The 19,417-nt window shown below is 45.3% G+C and overlaps 1 protein-coding gene and 1 long non-coding RNA gene across 2 annotated transcripts; both read right to left on the bottom strand.

Moving 5' to 3' along the window:
- Window positions 1-919: 919 nt before the first annotated feature.
- LOC120409717 lies at window positions 920-16,754 on the bottom strand. Its single transcript, XR_005601482.1, has 2 exons — window positions 16,690-16,754; window positions 920-1,538 (listed from the first exon to the last, which is right to left on the bottom strand). It is a non-coding gene; the product is annotated as an uncharacterized LOC120409717 (long non-coding RNA).
- Window position 16,755: 1 nt separating this feature from the next.
- On the bottom strand, window positions 16,756-17,152 carry LOC120410364 (E3 ubiquitin-protein ligase SH3RF3-like; the record flags this gene model as incomplete). The annotated part of the gene is made up of 1 exon (XM_039555687.1): window positions 16,756-17,152. A coding segment is annotated over exon 1 (330 nt), but the record flags the coding sequence as incomplete, so codon positions are not given.
- Window positions 17,153-19,417: the final 2,265 nt, after the last annotated feature.

Below are 19,417 nucleotides of genomic sequence, written 5' to 3'. Positions count from 1 at the left end.
GGAAATATTGGAAGCGGTAGACCCTATATCTGTACTTTTGAGGCACCCCTTTTCAAGCCTGTCTGTTTATAATGCTCACTTAAAATAAAATTTCAGTCTCTCTCAATACCCAAAAGGATGCAGCAAAAAATTAACATCATTATTTGTTTTGTGTGCTTAGCAAGATTTAAATGTCACTCAAAAAAAACCCCAACCGTGACTGCATACATACATACTAACGTACATCATACACGGGTGCATGATTCTTCATAGATGAAAGGAAGACCCAAATGTAAGAGCAACAGAATTTCATTCAGTCTCCTGTATTTATCACCACTCTTCCACCCTAGAATCGACTATATCCAACCCTTGGTTTACAATGTACATAACCACAATCAAAGGACGATTCACTCCAGTTAAGGGATGTGTTGATCCACAACATCTACCTGTTCCTAGCCTCTCCTCTCGAGGCGCACTTGCATCCCAGCTGCAATGGTCCTCAGCCATAACTGTAACCCCTCCACCAGGTCTTTTAAACTGAGAGCCCAGTCCTGACCTAGCCAGTCACTTTAATAGACATATGTAATCTTCAGAATCATAAGAATAAAAGCAAGTTACGAGCATGGTTATACCATTCAGCAGCTGAGTACATAGCAGCTGTATTTAAAAGTAGCCACTATCAGCCAGTAAAAGCAAATTAATTATTTAGATATATTTATCGGATTTATAGGTCAACTGAAGCTAAAGCTAGTTAATTGAAATCCTGATAACAGATTGAAGCCTGTGCTAGATCCTATACTGTGAAATGCAAAGTCTTTATTAAATAAAGCCATTAAGAAGGATGATAATCCCTGTGGCCTTAAATATGAATAAGGTGCAATGTAAATAATAAAAGGCAAAAATCCAATTTTCATGCAGTGAACTTTCAAACACTCTGCTGTTTCCATTAAATTACCTTTTATTCAACATATTGTAATAGCACTGAGGGCACATCAGGCTTCCTTGTAATACAGTTATTGTTCAGCATAAAAACTGGTTTTTAACTTGAAACAGAAAAGTGAAATATTTTATTTGGCTTCTCTCATATGTCAAATGACATGAAAATGGAGAACAAAAGCTTCACAGATGCAATAGAAGAGAAAATAAAGGAAAAATAAACACATGCAAACAAAAAATACCCAGAACGTGAAGACAAAAGAAAGAAACAGGGTACATAATAGTAGTTTTCCAGTTAATTTTACAGCAATTTAATACTAGGAAATAGAACAGGAAAACAATTTCAGCAACTACAGTAACTAAACTTGGCTATAAGCCAAAGAGAGCTGTAGCACACAGCAAAGGAGGTGGAACTCGTGTGAAATGTCTGTCACGCTCCTTCCAAACATGAGGATGATGACAGGAGCTTGAGTGCATCAAGTGCCACAACAGCACAGTGCTCAAGTCTGGAGGCGTGTGATCACTCCCTGGTTCTGCCGTGCTGGTAGTGGGTCCCTTTGGTTGTGCTTTAACTTCTCATCCACAAAGGAAGCACAGGTATTTACTGTTTTCTATGAAGGATTCTATGGAGTTAAGAAACATTAACTAAATATTCCTGTATTTATTGGAGAACTGCAAGCTGTAACATAAGGTCAAGAATTTACTATTATTGTTCAGAAACAGAACACACGTTGCAAAATTTAAACAATCCATTAAAGATGAGACTATATTTGTTATGAATGTCAAATGGTTTTTCCACTATAAACTCTTCTGCAAATCAAAATAATTCCTGCAGCAAAGCTGTAATGGAATAAAGATAAGAGAATGACTCCATTTTTATTCAATTCTGTATTCAATTTGGAAGCATTATAGCCAAATAAACCATTCAGCACGAAAATACAATTTTCCTTGCAGCATCTTCATACTGCATCAAGATGTTTAGAGAATCAACAGTAGATATGTGAACTACTGTAACCTCATGAAAAACATACACATGCATTTTACAATATTTACTTTTCACTGTCTGTAGCTGTGTCTCACGTCCTGTATTCTGTGCTCATTCTCTGGTCATAGAGTCACACAATCACAGAATGGTTTGGGATGGAAGGGACCTTAAAGATCATCTAGTTTCAATCCTCCTACTATTGACAGGGACACTTCTACTGACCAGAGTGCTCCAGGCCCCATCCAGCCTAGCCTTGAACATTTCCAGGGATGGGGCAGCCACAAGTTCTCAGGAAAACCTGTTCCAGTGCCTCATCAGCCCCCACAGTAAAGAATTTGTTCCTCATATTTAATCTAAATCTATCCTCTTCCACTTTAAAGCTGTTACCCTTATCCTGTTACTACAGGTCCTGGTGAAAAAAGTCTCTATATATCTTTCTTATAAGCTCCTTTTAGGTACTGGAGGGCTGTAATAAGGGCTCCCTGGAACATTCTCTTCTCCAGGCTGAACAAACCCAAGTCTCTCAGCCTGTCCTCAAGTGCTCCAGCCTTCGTCTGGACCCACTCTAACAGGTCCATATCTGTCTTGTATGGGGCACCCCAGAGCTGGACACAGTACTCAAGGTGGGGTCTCATGAGAGTGAAGTAGGGCAGAATGACCTCCCCCAACCTGCTGGCCATGCTGCTTTGGATGCCGGCCAGGACACATCTGAACTTCCAGGCTGCAAGTGCACATTGTCAGCTCATGCCTAGCTTTCCATGCACCAGTATCCCGAAGTCCTTCTAGGCAGAGTGGTTCTCAGTCCATTTTGTAACGCAGTCTGTGGTGATAGTGGTGTTTGCCAGAGGTGCAGAACCTTGCAGCTGGCCTGGCTGAACTTTGTGAGATTCACATGGACCCACTCCTTAAACCTGTCATGGATACTATGGATGGCATCCCTTCCCTCAAGCATATCAATGGCACCACTTTACATGTGCCATCAGCACATTTGCTGAGGGTGCACTCAATCCCACTGTCTACATTATTAATAAAGTTACTGAACAGTACTGGTCCCAATAAAGAACCCTAAGGAACACCACATGGTGTCCACATCTCCATTTGGACATTGGCCATTCATTTGGTCCATCTCTGCTCCAATGCTGCTCACGTGCAAAATGAATAGGGAGTGTCAGGAGCTCAGAAACAGCTCTGCTCCACAGGCCGTCTGCTGCCCCACACAGAGAGGGTCCTGGGACAAAGGAGTGATGGCAATGGGGCAGAGACAATGTCAAGGGGAGACGGCAATGGGGACACTGTCCTGCTGCTGCTCAGGCACAAAGGGCACCAGCAGCATGGGACACCACAAGGGCAGTGGTGTGGGGGGTTTCCTAAGCTGTCACCCCCCATCAAGCCTGAGTGAAAACACAATGCATCCTCCCACACCCCAACAGGAGCAAACCCCTCCATGGCCTGAACCCATGGGGAACGTGGTGACGAGGACACAGCCTCCATGCGAGACTTTTATTCCTGGCAGAATTGTTTCCTTTTGCTTCTTGCATGTGCAAAGAAAGCAAATATGTGAAATAAGAGGGAAAAAGCAAATCTATTCATGGCATGCAGAGCAGAAAATAGTAACACCTGACAGACCTACAGTGAAGTAATACAGCAACTCCATCTGTGCAAACCATTATCTTGAATAATATTTTCACCAGGTCAATGAAGCAAAGCTATTTGAATGATGTTTCTCAAGCTTTTCTTCCAAGGAAGGAGACTATTGCCTTCCAGCAATAGTCTCAACTATTCCACCAACACTCTCAAAAATGGTTCTACTGAGATGCTACGATACTGCTACTTACTATGGTAGTGATTTCTCACACCTCCCACCAAACAGAGTCAGAGTCCTAAAGAGCAGATCTGCCAAGTAGCAGATTACTCACATTCCTTCATTAATTACTGAAAAAAGCCATAAAAACCAGAAGAGTGTTTATTTGAAGCTCACTCAGACAAAGCTACTAAACAGCTAGGATACTGAACATTACAAGGATCAGGATCTCCTCATAATACTATTTTCTTGGGTCTGCAGCTACATGACATCAAAAAATGAAATATTGCTATAGAGGCATCTTTTAATGCTCTTTTAAACTCTTCATGGGAGAGAAAAAAACCACAAAAACCCCGCCGAAGTAACCTTTACTGTTTTACCTGAGATTCATTCTGATCTTTATCTGCTCACTGCCAATTGCTCTGAGTTTACACACTAATGAAACAACTTCAGGCTGACCACAGTTCCTGCTCAGTGTTTGGCTTCTGTTTATTTCACCAGCACTGAACAGGAATCACTGATTTGGGGAATCAGCATCACTATACACAACTTTAAACTCAACAGTTGACTCAATCAAAGAAGCACGTGTTCATCAAAAAAGCATCAGACCAGCTGAGGAACTCAGCTCTACCCAGTTTCCTGCTATCTCCTATTTTAACTGTGAGCTCAGGCTCCTTTCACCCCAGCCCCTGCATCAACAAAAAGTCTCCCGACGATAGCTATAGGGAGTATTAAAGGAAATACGCTTCTCCTACATCCAAGATCCTAAAAAACCCTCTTTCCCCACAATTTTCATAACCAGGCGAATTAATCTCAAATGATCAACTTAAATAGGAAAGGCCCCCTCTGGCAGGGCAGCATTCTAGTGTAGAAACTACCCACTACATGAGGGGTATTGCTGAGGGAATCACAGAATCATCAAGGTTAGATGAGACCTTCAAGATTATCCACTCCAACCATCAACCCAGCACCACAATAATCACCGCTAAACCATATCCCCAAGTGACACATTCAGATGCCTCTTGAACACTTCCAGAGACGGTGACTCCATTTGCTCCAATGCCTAACCACTCTTGCAGTGAAATTTTTTTTCTAATATCTAATCTGAACCTCTCCTAGTGCAATTTAAGGTAATTTCCTTTCATCCCTTCACTTGAGAATGGAATAATTTAAACTTCTATTTTGTATAAAATCTAACTAACAAGAAGCCAAAACACATGAAGGAGGCTGGAACAAATGGAATACCACCTGGAATTTTTAAGCCTCATTTGATGAAAAACAAAGAACTACAAAGAATTGAAGAACATCAGCCATTGGGAACATCCCCTCTTCTCCTTGGTATTGTACCTCTTTTATTGTCACCTCTGTGCACCCTGAATTCTCCTCCCGTGTTTACTGGCCGGGGACAACTGCCCCTGCCTCTGTTTTCTGAGTAGGTGGTGGCCTGTGTGAAGAGTGGTCAAAGCAGGCTGAGTCTAGGGAGCGTTAATTTCATGACAAATACACGATGGCACAAGCCCACCAACTCCTTTCCTGCTGCAGCAATGAGGGAGCAGCTGATCATGTCCCTGGTGCAGCAGAGGTTTCTGAGCTCAGACAGAGGGGTACAAAGACTTAGAAAGTTCAACATGGCCTCCAAATCTTATTAGTGTTATTATTGACTGCACTTGAATACTAACCTACAAAACTGTCGGGGCAAATTCTCCCTAAACACTCCCCTCATATTTTTAAGATTAGGCTTATCACACAAGCCCTACTCCCATAGGAAACCAAACATCCAAAATGATCCTCTCTCATTTTCTGCCCAGCCCTATGCTGCCTTTCAGTATGACTCTACATGGTACAGTCATCCTGTCATTAGCTACCACCAAGCACCCCCCTCTCCCAGGGTCCCGGACTACTAGCATCCCCAGTGACTCATGAAGCATTTCATCATCCATGTGGAAGAAGCTCATCTTCTGGGTCCTTCTATGAGCTCATCACACAGAAAAAAAGGTGACAATGCTCATCCTGAAAGCTGGGTTCTGCAATATAGGCGAGAGAGGATGTGCTAATTTGGGAGGTTAAAACTTCAACAAGCAGGAGTGAAGGCACAGAAAGGTGCCCTGGCCCACTGAAAAGTGAGGATTCATGTGGAGAGGGAAAGAGGACAGGAGAAGCAGAGCCCAGCCCCTGGACAGGCTGTTCCTGCCCACTCCTGACTGCTGGATGTCTGCAATGGTGATGAAGGAAGGGCATGATGACACAGATCCTTCCCTGGATCTTCTGTTACCACCACCAACAAAGCAGTTTGCTTCTGGTATTCCTATTTTTTGTAACTTTTTAAAGGTGGGTGAAACAGCTGGGAGAGGAGATGCATTAAACAGCATGACAAACTGCCTCGAGTCCCCCAGACAACCACAGTGACTTGTGGCACCAAACCTATTTCCTGCTCTCATTCGTGGGGGAAGACAGGGCTTGTCTCTCAGCTCTGCACACTGCACAAGGCAGCAAAGTCAATACTGTATTTCGTTGTTTTGGGATTTTTTAATACAACAGGCAAAACCAATTCTTAGCAACAGCAACTTCAACGGTATAAAATTCATATGAAACAAACATCAAAAGTGGAGAAACTGGAAAGCAAATGTTGCTCTTGAACACCACCAAATGTGGCTCTGAACAGCTCTGTACTTCTTGTAGTATGCTGCTGACAAGACAAAGGGAGGAAGACACCAACCTTCCCTTTAGCTACTTGCTTCCTGCTTTTAGAAGCCAGGGATGAGGATTATTACAGATCATGAAACCTACACAGTCCCTTCTTAAAAATGTGCTGAATTATTTTTAACAGTAGTGACCCTCATGGAAGTTTACACTCAGATAAAAGTGAGACTAACTGCACATAAAAGGAAGTCCTGTGTTCATCAAAAGAACAAATAAAACTCTAACTAGGAAAAAATGAATTTTCCCTTATGCACTATAGATCAAAGGTAACATGCTTTCCTTTTACGAAAAAATTACTAATTGTTAAAAAGGTGTAAGTGGTTCAGATTTTAAATTGCTGCATAACTGTGAAATACAAATAATCAGATGTTTCCTACTAAAATCTAACACCATAATTACCTACACAGCAGAAGAGAATAAGCAAAAAAATTTCATCTCATGTTTGTCAACTACTATTTTACTGTATTTTATGACGTGTGTATGACTCTATCCTCCAAGGGGGGTTTATGATTTGTTTCAGAAAGAGCGTACGCAAAAGAATCAGGCTCTCCACACAAAAACTCTTGGCTGAAATGCAAGATGCTCTGGACTGAACACAAAGATGTCCTCATCTACCTCTTCCACAGTGCTGCACCCTTCCCACACAGAGCTGGCCAAGGAGCAGCAGCCCCAGCGCTGATGCATTGTGCCCACTCAACATGCTGCAGATCACACTTCTGCCAGGAAAGTCTGTGCTATTTCTGTGTCTCATCTCGTGACATTTTAGCATGAAATCACAAGGATGCTCAGCAACGAGCATCAGAAGAGCCTGTCACGACACGTCCCAGCAGCCTCGAGGAACAGGTGCCTTGCAGCACACTGGGACCCATTCCCCTGCCAACCCCTTGCTGGGCATCCCTTCTCCCTCACATGACAAGCACAGATCTGTATTTTTGGGGTGCAAGAGAAGACTGCATATGTGCACTCCTATGATCCCTCAAGGACACGTGCTCTGCAACAGGGGTACCCATGGGCACACGTCCAGAGATGTGGCAGGCCCAGCCACTGCGCTGTGACACAACACACACTCATGTCTGACAATAATGCACAGTTTACTGGATTGGATATGGATACAAGAATGCATGGAAGAGGCCCTTCTGACAAAAAAAAATACATTCAGGGAGACAGATATATATCTATATATCTATATATATATAGATAGATATATATGTAGATATAGATATATATAGTATACATGCCTATATTTGTGTGTATTTTATTTACAGACAACTAGATGTTAGTTGAAGTCAATCAAAACACAATCAAAGCAAAATCTTCCTTCTACTTCCCTCTAATTCCTGCTACTTCACTGCATTAAAATAACTACAAATTCATAAATTATTCCTGTTATTGGAAATGAAAACATATTGATTTGCTTATAAGGATGACAATATTGTAAACCCGCTACAGGTTGAAATAAAAGCATTTCAAAACACATATGAAGGCAGCCAGTAAAGAGGCAGCCTGCTAAAAGCTGTTTCAAAATTAATTTAGAAATTAAAAAGTAAGTTTATAAAATCATGTCTTTTTATAGTAGGTCACAGAGGAGTTTTTTTATTGGAATTGGCCTGAAAGTAATCCACAAATAAACATATTAAATAATATTTACTGAAATGATCATTTAGGAAAGTAAATACAATAGTGCCTGTGTTTGGCCGACTTCTTGGCTGTTGCAGGGAAGGCAATTAGGAGGCAGCATATCAAACACAGCAGTGCCTCCTTCATTTGGTTAGGACTGTAATACCTTAACCCAAAGGTTCATCCACTACTGCACAGTCAACATTTTAGATCTCTCTTTCCCTCTATTCATTTTGCACCTAAACGCACTTTAATGATACATCAACCGCAGCAATTAATGAACCTTTGTCCAGAAGGGGAAAGACTATAACAGCTTAATGAGACAGTAATACATATTAAAATCAATATTATTCAGATTATGTATCTATTCTAGTCCTCCCTCTGAAAATAACTGAGACTGTAGGAGAAATGATCATTAGCATTTTGGTAACAATCTCGCCAGCCTTCTGTTAAAATACTTTCTCTTTAAAGTAAAACTGGGATTTGTTATCTTATACAAGCAGACCACTCTAAAATTAGCAATGGCAAATTCATATTAGTTTGCATCAGATTTTCAAAAAACTTGGAAAAAAAAATGTATGCTAACTTGCCTGAATAATCAGACTCTTGTGCTTGTTGCTGTAGCAGTGGAAAGACACTCTAAGCATTGACTAAGAAGCAACCTCTTCTCATAAATATCATTTTTGTGCACAGAAAGGCACTCCTTAACCATATACAGTATTAGTTTCACTTGTCTGATAAATCATATTCCTGTTGACAGCCAACATGAGGGACAAATTCCTCCCTACCACAAATCCTTAAGGTATCTTCAAAACAACAACAACAAAAAAAAGGCTGAAAGCTGCAAAGCAGGAAAGGGTTTTGCACCTTTGTCCCATTGCCACTGCAAGCAGACAAAAAATTCCTCAGCATTCCTGAGTCAAATTATATTATGCAAACACCATGGTGAAAGAAAACAGTACCATCTCTCCCTTTTTTTAATTAGTGAATCTCACAGCCTTCCTTCTCCTGGCACCCAGTGCTGTGAACCAGACAGCTAAGCCCTCCCATTTCCAAAATCGGACAAGATGGAGACCTGCTGCAGAAACAGCTTTAAAGTGTTCATGAGGATCTGCATCCCCCAGAAACCCCTGCCCTCAGTCAACCACATGCAAACAGACCAGTTGCACCAAAAATCCCAACCACTCTGACAGGACAAGAAGCCAAACTTCAGAAGGGGCCAACCCATGCTTTGAAAGTGCCAGAAACCGGTTATAAGACAAACCCAAGCGAGGTTTTCCCTATTTAACCCCTCAATAGCTGGCCTGCAGATGTGAAAGACTTGAGCCCAGTGCCAGGGGACAAGTCCTTCCGCTGACCCCCTGAAGAGCTCCATCAGCTCCTTTGGGCAGATATTCAGCTGCCCATCACCTGAGTTCACAGGTCACCCAGCTAACAGCAATCAGTGAGCAGCAAGGTCTGTGGAACCAATGGAAGTTATGCTCAAAAGACTGGGCAGAAAGTGCTCTTGATTCCAGATGTTTTACATTTTTCTCTCTGCTTTTGAAAACAAAATGTCTTTTTAATACCAAAAGTAATACTCCCTACTTCTGTTCTTCCCCTAAGCCATTTCATGTACATGTATCATTAAATTAATGTTTGTTCTTTCTAACAGAATAAAAACATTCAAATTACATACAGAGACAATTAGATTAAATTATTAGGCACGCGCTCAGGGTTTTTCTTTTTAAAGCTATTCAAACAATTTTAAAGGTTTTTCAGAAATCCTCTAGCAACATAAGCAAAACTTCTCCCAAAGAGGAGGTACCAATTTTAACATTACTGCTGAGGAAGACTGTAACGGAGCCAAGTGAGTAAAACTAGCCCATCAGCAACCTCCCCCCTTGCCACCCCATACAGTCAGGAAAAGGCATGGCTCAAGATGTCAGAGGAATCCAAACCAGCAAAAGAAAGAGGATACGGGGCTGGTATGTGGGGAGAACCTGTTCCCAGGACCATCTGCATGATGCACTAGAAAGAAATTTTTCTCATTTTTTAATTATCCCTTTTTTTTTTTTCTTTTGCATAATGGTCAGACCAGTAACTTTCCAGCCAAAGTACCAGGCTGCTCCACGTAAGAGGATTCTGTCATTAGGAGCAGTTTGGTTTGGTGCAAAACTAGGAATAAATAGGTAGCTTTCAGCTGGCACTGTGTCTCCCCGTCACTCCCTCCACAGCTGCAGAAGCACAGCTGCTGTGGGAGCTGGGCAACGCCAAGGTCATGCAACTTTCTCAAATCCTGTAGTTTATCTTTGTCCAGGCTCTCATGTCCTATTAAAACTATTCTTGGGTTCTTCCCATGACAGCTCATGGCAGACTGGGAAAACCTGTTGTAAAATATCAGATTTTAACAAGACTGCATTGAAAACGCTTGCAAAAATTTAGCTTGATATGTGATTAGTGAATACAGGAAAGCTGAAACCGCGTGCATCCCCAGCAGTTGTGGTCTGTAGAAGTCACAAAGTCCCAGAACACTGAATGAATCCAGTGCTCTAGAGGTCATCAATTACAATGTTGCAATGCTTAAAGACATTGATCAGAGTTAGTTGATTTATATATATGATTTATACTAGTTATAAAGCCTTCTGAAGCTTAAGGAAAGGCTTCTAAGAATGATCTACAACTTCGAAAGAAAGTGACATCTCACAGCCAAAGATATTTCAGGTGGATCATTGAAGTGCAAGAGTAAACTATGGTTTTTATCTGAAATTTAAGCACTGTTTCTTAACAGAAACAGCATAAAATGTTGAACAGAATAGTGAAATTAGAGGAGACAGTATAAATACAACAGTGCAAAACTCAAGAAGTACCCAGCCTTTTCAAGTTGAAATTGTAATGGGATTATTAAGCTAAAATTATGAGACAGCAGACAAAAATAACTCCACTGTATAAGAAAATACCTTCTCAGAGAAAGAAATCCTCCATGGCATAAATAAAATATTGTTGTAGCACTTTATGTGGCAGCTTATTGATCGTTTGGACACAGCTTCATCTAGAAAGAGCATGCGTAGCCTCCCCCTGACCTGCAAGTACAGGCACCCGGCATTAACAGCCAGTGTCTGCAGCCTGTCTGACCTGTTGGGCACCCAGCCAGAACCAGGAGTCTGCCTGAACATGAATTGATAAGATTAGAAACAAGGAATACAGTGTACTGTTACAGTCCACACACAGTGTGCATCGCTGCATCCCTGTGCCGACGCTCCCCGCAAACAAAGTGCAGCATCTCTGCCAAACCCCACTCAATGGCAGAAAACAACCATTGTAGCTTCAGTGTACACAGCCAGCACTTTTAAATTTTCCCAAAACCCAGCTTCTCTAGTAGCAATTCTGTGTTTGTAGGGCAGCTTCCTTCGGAAGATTGAGAAGCACATGAGGGTGGGCTAGTGCTACTAGGGCAAGTTTTCATCTGGGAAATGTGAAGCTCAGAACGGTCATGCAGCTCACTAGACATCAATGACCACGTTCTGCATGTGCCTTGAAACAACAGCAGAGCTTTAGGGCAGCTGGGCAAAAATTGCCAGGGTTGAAACGTGCACAAAATCTTTAGGGCTGAGTCAAGCAAGCCTATCCATCTGTCTTTGAGTAACCAACTACTGAACATGGAATGCTGTCATATGCTAAACGTTACCAGTGTTCGTCATGAATCATTCAGAAGGATGACGTGCAGGGATCAAACTTAGCATTCACATTTGACATCAAGAGGAGTCCTACAGAGGCATGTCCCACTGACACAAACTAATAGGGACTGAGCCACTGCTGGCCATCCCAATTCAGAAGAAAAAGTCCACTGTCAGCACTGGCACTCTTGGGTCACATCATGTTTTTCTAGCGTGCAAGTAAAATGACACCATCACGCAGTAAAAATCACAAGTAAAAATACTCCATTTCTGGAAAACATAATGGACATGAAGATGACACCTGCAAATGGCACATTTTCTGAAAAGTGTAAGAGCTCAGTGAATGATGAATTTTTCTGACACAGCCCCTCAGCAATCCCCTCTCCTATGCTCACTCATTTCTGTGAGGACAGCTTCAATTGCTGGGGTTTTAAATACTCCTGGCTATATTTTTCACAATACCCTTAGTATGGTAGTTAATCTCCTGTGTCAAAACACATTTTTAGCCGTCTGCCAGACAAAAAGAAAATCCTCAAGATCAGAGCCTTTGACATGTGGAACATCACTCTTTTTTGGATGGTTTTATGACAAAGTTCAAGATCAGCAAAACTACAGCATCAGAAGCAAATAAATCAAAGAGAATGAACAAAAGTAAGGTACGTCCCTGGGTTTATGTACATGGCACAGTGCTGAACAGCACTCCAGTCTGTGCAAGTCTGACCATTAAAAGGCAAGCTGAAGAGTATCCTCTGCCCAAGACAAAGCGTGTCCCTTACACAATCCTACTGTAATATATATAAATGCATATAAACGCCAAACTCCATCTGCTTCCTCTTGCATAATCCAGGGTGGGATCTTCACCTGATAGACAATGCATCCAAAAAGGAAAGAAACAGGGGAGTGGAGAAATACTGTGACGTCTACTCTTTTAATCCACTGTACCCAGCCTAGGATGAGGCAGAACTCTTAAAAAGTGACTGAATGTCTCTTTTGGAGAATTTCTACAGAGTAGCTGAAAAGCAAATTAGCATTGTTCCCTCTGCTTGCAAAACACTCATGTGAAGCCAAGGGCTAGCAAATGGCAGCCCTTCTCCTGCAAGGCTGAAATAGCTCTGCAAAGCTGATACACATGAGATGCATCCCGTGCAACACAGAGTGGAGCCCATCCGTCACTTGGCTCAGGCATGCTGACCCATTATTCTCCTTACATGCACATCTTACTCTCCACCGTTACCTACAACCCCATCTGGTAATGCACCACACCCCTATCCATCACTTCGGCCATGCTCTCTCTTCTGGGAAAAAAAGAGACATGTTTTGTTTTTCTAGGTTGTTTCTTTTTCATGCAAATGTTGTTCTCACTTTGTATTATGAGGAAGCCTCGCACCTGGAGTGGAAGACGCCTGGTTTGGGAGGAAATTACTAAACACTTGCATGCACTTAGCTGGCTATTAGATCTTAAGAACTGCTGAAAAAAAATTTAAGTGATCAACTGCAATAATTGTTAAAACCCCCCCCCCAAACTCCACACTCAGTAAAGAAGGCAGATTTACCATAATGCCTCAACAATCTAAGGGAGCTATTTACTTTGACAGAACCTGAATTCCCCAAGCAATCTGACAGTGGTAATGGAAACAGAGGAGCCAATAAATTATAACCTTGTGAGTAATGGGCCTACCATTATAAACCACTCTGAGCCTCCTGTCTATTCCCTGGGGGGGCACACAGTTGTTGGGTTTCCTTTCCTCCATTCTTCCAGTGTGCTCTTTCAGCAGTTGGACCCTTTTATAATGTATAATATCATACTCTGCATTTACACAGCTTTAGTATGAACATCTCAAAATATGCTGTATCATTTAGAACAAGACTACTGGTTTTTTACAGGCTGAAACAGAGGCATTGGGTCACTAACTGGCTTATGAAAGGTCACACACCATTATATATTGATAGAATCTCAAATATTGTACAAGCATATGTTAGTAGGTACACGCCACCTCCAGATCTCTCACACTGAAGATGTGTACCAGGTATCTCAAAACACCTACAGCATTTCAGGAGTGTTTCTGAAGAATGGTCTTGGACAACTTTAGAAACAGCACCTGTGCCAGTTCACCCCCAGCTCAGCCCCTCTTACGCTGGCTTTCAGCAGTCTGTACAGACCAAGTCTGTGACAAACTACAGGAAAAGAAAGGCCAGAGACCTGACAAAGAAATACAAACCCCACAGAGTTTTGCTCAAGTGATAAACAACATGTGTTGATTTTAGAAAACAGCATCTACACAAAGACGACTTCTCCGAAGTATAAGGTGCAGAAGCAAAATACAGGCATGGTAGCAACACAGAGGCTGGCCCTGCTCTGTTGTCTACGGTTAATTAAAACTCTCACAGAAACAGATCCCTGGTGTGATTCTAACATATCGGTCCAAGGATCTGGACAAGATTGAAGTCTGATAGAAGTGACCTTGGCTCTCTGCCATTACACTTCACAATCAGCAGTTTCCTTCCTAGCCACAAAGCCCATAATGGTATGTCCTATTTTATATACTGCATTATCTAAAATGAAAGGTAATAATTAGTAAAATAATGTAATTTGCATTTAAGCCCCAGGCAGCAAATCTACAGCAATTTCTGAAACATATATATATCACAAAGAATCACTTCTGCTCTCTTCAAGGCAGCTGACTTGTCAAAGACCAACGAAAGGCAGAAAGGGATGTAATTCTGCTCTTCCATATCAGCCTCAAAAAGAGCTTGATTCTAGCCTGGATTGTACCATCTATTGTTTAGTACACAGAGAGGTTCTGCACTCTTGTCTCCAGGACTGCTCAGCAATCAGCTGTATTAGCAGCTCCAAGGAGGATTATTCTCCCCTGCTGCTTTTTTTAAAAGCAGATTAGTTCAGACTTTCTTTCACTGTAATGAACCTTGTAAGGATCAAGCACATTGCATTGATTTCCAGGATAAAATTGTGCCATCAGTCAAAAGGCCAAGCAAACAGTTTCACAGACCCACTCTGTCCCAGCAGACTCACTGCCCCAGAATCACCCATTAACCTCAGCAGAGGGAAAAGAATTGCAGTTGTTAACCATAACAGTCAAAATGTGATTCTCAGGTCGTGTTATTTTGCTTTCTGTCAAATTCAGATGGGTAACAACACTCACAGAAATGGACAACAGAACTGCCAACGCTCACCAAAGTGCTATTCAATCAAAGGCAGAAAATGATAGAATGCAACGTGTTTTTATTTACTACATGATATCTGCAAAAATGGCTAGGGAAGCAACTTTTTAAAAGCCTGACAAATTACGGCAAAATAATGAAAATTCAACTTCCTTAAAAATTTACAAGTAGCTTTCCCCATCAAGCTTTTCCTTACATGTGCACACCACTGTAACATGCAAGCTTGACTAGGACGTGAAGATTTGATAACCAGAGATTGTCTTCTTGTTGGATGGTCACAAAAGCACGGTGAGGGTGCAAGACCCTGCCTCTCCAACACAAACACTGCAGGTGTAACAAGCAAACCCTGACTCCCACAAAAGAAGCATGCCTGGACTTCAAACCAGACCATGGGATATTGTACTTTACCTAATGAATTCAAACTTCCCTTTCTGTAATGCTGAAACTCAAGAAGACAGGAGTTGTCTGCTGTGACAAAGCTACAGCACTAAGCTTAGTTGAATAACAAGCAAAAAAAAAAGCAGAGGGCAGAATGCCATTGCCTTTTCTTCTTTAAATTGGACAAGTCATTATTAAATACCTGAAGCTCATTGAAGACTATGGTTTAATAATAAAGGATCTCCCCTTCCAGAAATGCTGCCTAGCATATTTCACTTCCAACTCCAGAACTGAATTTTATGAAACAATGTATGGCATTTGCCATCATTTCCTGTAGGGAAAACTTCAAAACAGTAGTACTCAGAAAAAACCCCAAACAAACCAAAAGTAGGAAATTAATTAATTGAAACATTTACTATAGCAATACAACTTCACAAGGAATCTCTACACTCACCTTTTCAAATCAAAAGGCTGTACACTAAACTATATCTCAAGTGGATTTCGTGAAAGATCAAAGACAATTAAACATATCCAGTATATATATGACATTAAAAGTGAGATTAATTTACAGTCTTAAGACTGTCTCCATTCTCAAGTCTCCTGAAGACGTCCAATAGTAAATTTTATCAGATCGCATGAAAGAGCAATACAGAACACTGGGAGGACTGATCTTGTTCCCTCTGAGCCAATGAAACACTTGTCATGGACTTTATAGGGCGCGAGATTGGGCACTCGATTGAAGAGTTAAATGAATAAATGCACACGCTGCAGTACTCGCCTTCGATAAATCACACACCTTATACATAAAAATGAAATTACGTTCCCTTGAGAGGGGAAGCTTCAGCTTCAAACCCCGCTCCGTTCCGGCTTTCAGGAGGGCTCTGTGTGGTTGTAACCGCACCGGCAGCGCCCGGGGAGCGGAGGGGGAAATTCCGGGGTTGGAGGAACACGCCGGGCTCGGGACCGGCCGAGCGTTCCCAGAGACTTCCCCCGCAGGCAGCGAGGGTGGGAGCCGGCTCCTGCCTGCACCTGACAGGCACCTGGCGCAGCCCGACAACCCGGATAAAAGCGCTTTCGAGGCACTCTGCGGTTCATAACTCCACGTCCGGCTCTGCTACACCGAGGGCGGCTCTGAGGCCGGTCGGTGCAGAAGCTGCCCCACAGCCGGGAAAAGCCCACCCAAAGGGGGGTGTCCCGGGGCGGTCCCGGCCGCTCCCGCCGCCCGCGGCCGCCCAGAGTACTTTGAGGACATCCCCGGCCGAGCCTCCCATGGTTAGATCGGGGGGTGACCACACCAGCCACAAGTGCAGGGCAGGCGCACGCCGGTGCCCGCGGACACACACTCTCCGCCGCCCGCGGGACGTCCCGCCGGCAAACCGGAGCCGCCCGGCGCTCCCCGGGGACGCGCGCTCGCCCGGCCGCGCTGCCAGCCCGCCCGCCCCCGGCCCGGCACCCACCTTTCCCAGCAGGGCGCTGCGGCTGGCGGCCGCCAGCTCCCGCAGGCTGGCGGCGGCCGAGGCGGCGGCGGCGGCGACGGCGCTGGGGGCGGCGGCGGGCTGGGGGTACGTGGGGGCCGCGGCGCTGGGGCTGCCGCTGGCGCCCCCGGCGGCGCGGGGCCGCTGCCGGATGCCGTCCAGGAGGCGGACGAGGAGGATGTTGGCGGGCAGCTCGTCCACGCCGCAGCCCACCAGGATGCGGCACTCGGGGCAGCGCAGCTCGTGGCGGGAGCTGACGATGCTCTCCAGACAGCGGCGGCAGAAGGTGTGCTGGCACGGCAGCACCTTGGCCGTGGTGTCCAGACGCTCCAGGCACACGGAGCACTCCAGCAGATCCAGCAGCGACGACTCGTCCATCGCCGACGCCGGCTCCCGCTCCGCCGGCGTTCCGCCGCCGCTCCGCCGCCCCCTCGCCTCCGCCTCCGCCCCCGCCCCGCCGCCGCCGCCTCCGCCTCCCCTCCGCGGGGCAGCGCAGGGCCCCGACGCCCCTAGGGCCGCCGCGGCCGGCGGCGGCGAGGGAGGGGCGGCGGCGGGGCGGTGGGGGCCATCGGGGCGGCGGGCCTGCCCCCGGCGGCGGGCGGCGGCGACCTCGGGGGCTGCCTGGGCGACGCTGCCCAGCGGCGTGCGGCGCGGCAGCGATGCCAGCGGCGGGGAGCGCAGCGGTTCGGGAGGAGGGCACCTGTCTGCCCGCGCCTCCTCCCGCCGCCCGGCGCGGCTCGGCAGCTACGGCGGGGCCCGGCGAGGCGCCCGCCGCGCCTCCGCGCGGGGCGGGGAGCGGCGGGAAGCCCCGGGGGGGCGCCCGCAGCACGGCGGCCGCCCCGCAGGCGGTCCCCGCCCGCTTCGCCGCCGCTCCGTGGCTCCCTGTAACCCGACCCAGCAGGGCTCGCCGCCCGCTTGCCGCCGCCACCGCTATTCCCTCCTCCTTTTGCTCCCGGAGGAGGCTCCCGCACAGGCGGGGACAGGCGGACGAGACCCTTCGGGGAAGCCAAGGGCACCCAGGCGGGGGCGGAGGGGAGCCGCTGCGGGCCGGGCGCCCCGCGGAGAGCGGTATCGGTGGTGGCGGCCGGGCGGGCAGGGTGGGTGGGCACGGCATCCCCGCGGGGAGCAGCGCTCGGCCCCGGGCCGGGAGCGGAGCCGGGGCCCCGCCGGCCGCGCCATCCCTGGCGGCGCGGCGCCCCCTGGCGGGCGCGGCTGCAAGCGGCGCGGGGCCGCGGGGCCTCACCCCGCCACCCCCGGTGCCCCAGGGCGTCCCCAAATAATTGTATTTTAATTGTTGTTGTGTCGTACCCAACCCCTGTGGGGGCCGAAAAGGGGAAAATAAGAGCGAGGGTCGCGCTTCCTATTCCTGCCGGGTGTTCTGTGCCCCAGCCCGCTGCCCTCCCGGGTGTCGTCCAATCTGTAGCGGTACCCGCGTCCCGAAGGCTGCAGCAGGATGTGCTCGGTCCTGTGTGAGCTGGTGGTCAGTCCGTGCTGTAAGGATAGAGACCCTGGCATTTTGGAGTTACACATCCGTGGTGCTTATTGACCACAGGAGGTTTAAAAATATGACATGCAGCCACTTGCACATGTGGACCATGCTCAGAGCTTCTCCTAAGAGAAGCTGCCAAAGAAGCCCTATTCTTCATATAAATATTTCATTTGACAAGTCTCTTTTTGGCTAATTTTCAGCTATTAATATGATTTAGGGCCCTGCTTAAGCCAGAAATTACAACTGAAATACGTGGTGATCTTGACAAAGAGATTCTTCATTTGTGGTCCAACCCCTAACCCAGTCTTCTGTACCTGTGCCTGTGCTGCAACAGAGCGCTTCTGGAATTGAGGATTGCAATCCAAGTGCCTGCAGAAGCCCTCCTAATCCCCCTCTTAAGTGGCACTTTTAAAATTGTCTTTTTATGAGAGCCATGTCACGACGGCTGCACAAAATCCTTCTATCAGCTTCATGACTCTACAGTTAACTTCCAATGCATACAGAAAGTTAAACCTGTTGTGATAAGGGTAATCTAGACACTGTATAGTAAAATTTACTAAATTTCTGTGTGTGAAAGTGGAGATAGGAATACCAAACACAACAGTTTTAAACTATACATAATACCAATTCCTGGAGAAATGTGGACTACGGTATCAAGGACTTGAACTTTCTCTGGAGTAAAACTGTTAATTTAAGAAAAAGGAGTAGTGGAGAACCTTAAAGGGTAAAAAGCATTGTTGGAGCAAGGAGAGGGAAATACTGGAAAACCTGCAATGAAATGTGTAATTGTTTCAGCACCTCATATTGCTTCCTTCAGAGATGAAAACTTAAATATCACTGTCAAAACATAAAAGCCAAAAGTGCTCTGTTACACACCAGAATACTTCCAGTGATTAGAGGGACACTTTTCATCCCTCCTTCCTTCTGGTTGCTCCAGAGTTTACAACCAAACTACCCTGTCACCAGAGTTACCCAGTTACATAGCCCCAAAGCAGGCAAGGCATTCTGGAGATCCAGCACCCAAAGATGATGAGAGGGTGCCTTGATACTGGAACAGCTTTAAAATGGTGCAGATGTGCAAAGCATTTATGATTCAATAGAAGAAATTGCTGACACACTTAAAATGGGAATCTGCTGTAATCCACCTGGAAAGCACCCTCTTAAACAGGAGCTGGTTGCCATCACAGAGAAGCAGAAACAAAGCTACATCAGATCCCTGCA

The sequence above is a fragment of the Corvus cornix genome, chromosome 1, assembly GCF_000738735.6.
Source record: "Corvus cornix cornix isolate S_Up_H32 chromosome 1, ASM73873v5, whole genome shotgun sequence".
Classification (NCBI taxonomy): Eukaryota; Metazoa; Chordata; class Aves; order Passeriformes; family Corvidae; genus Corvus; species Corvus cornix.
This window is presented reverse-complemented; position numbering and strand designations above follow the sequence as displayed.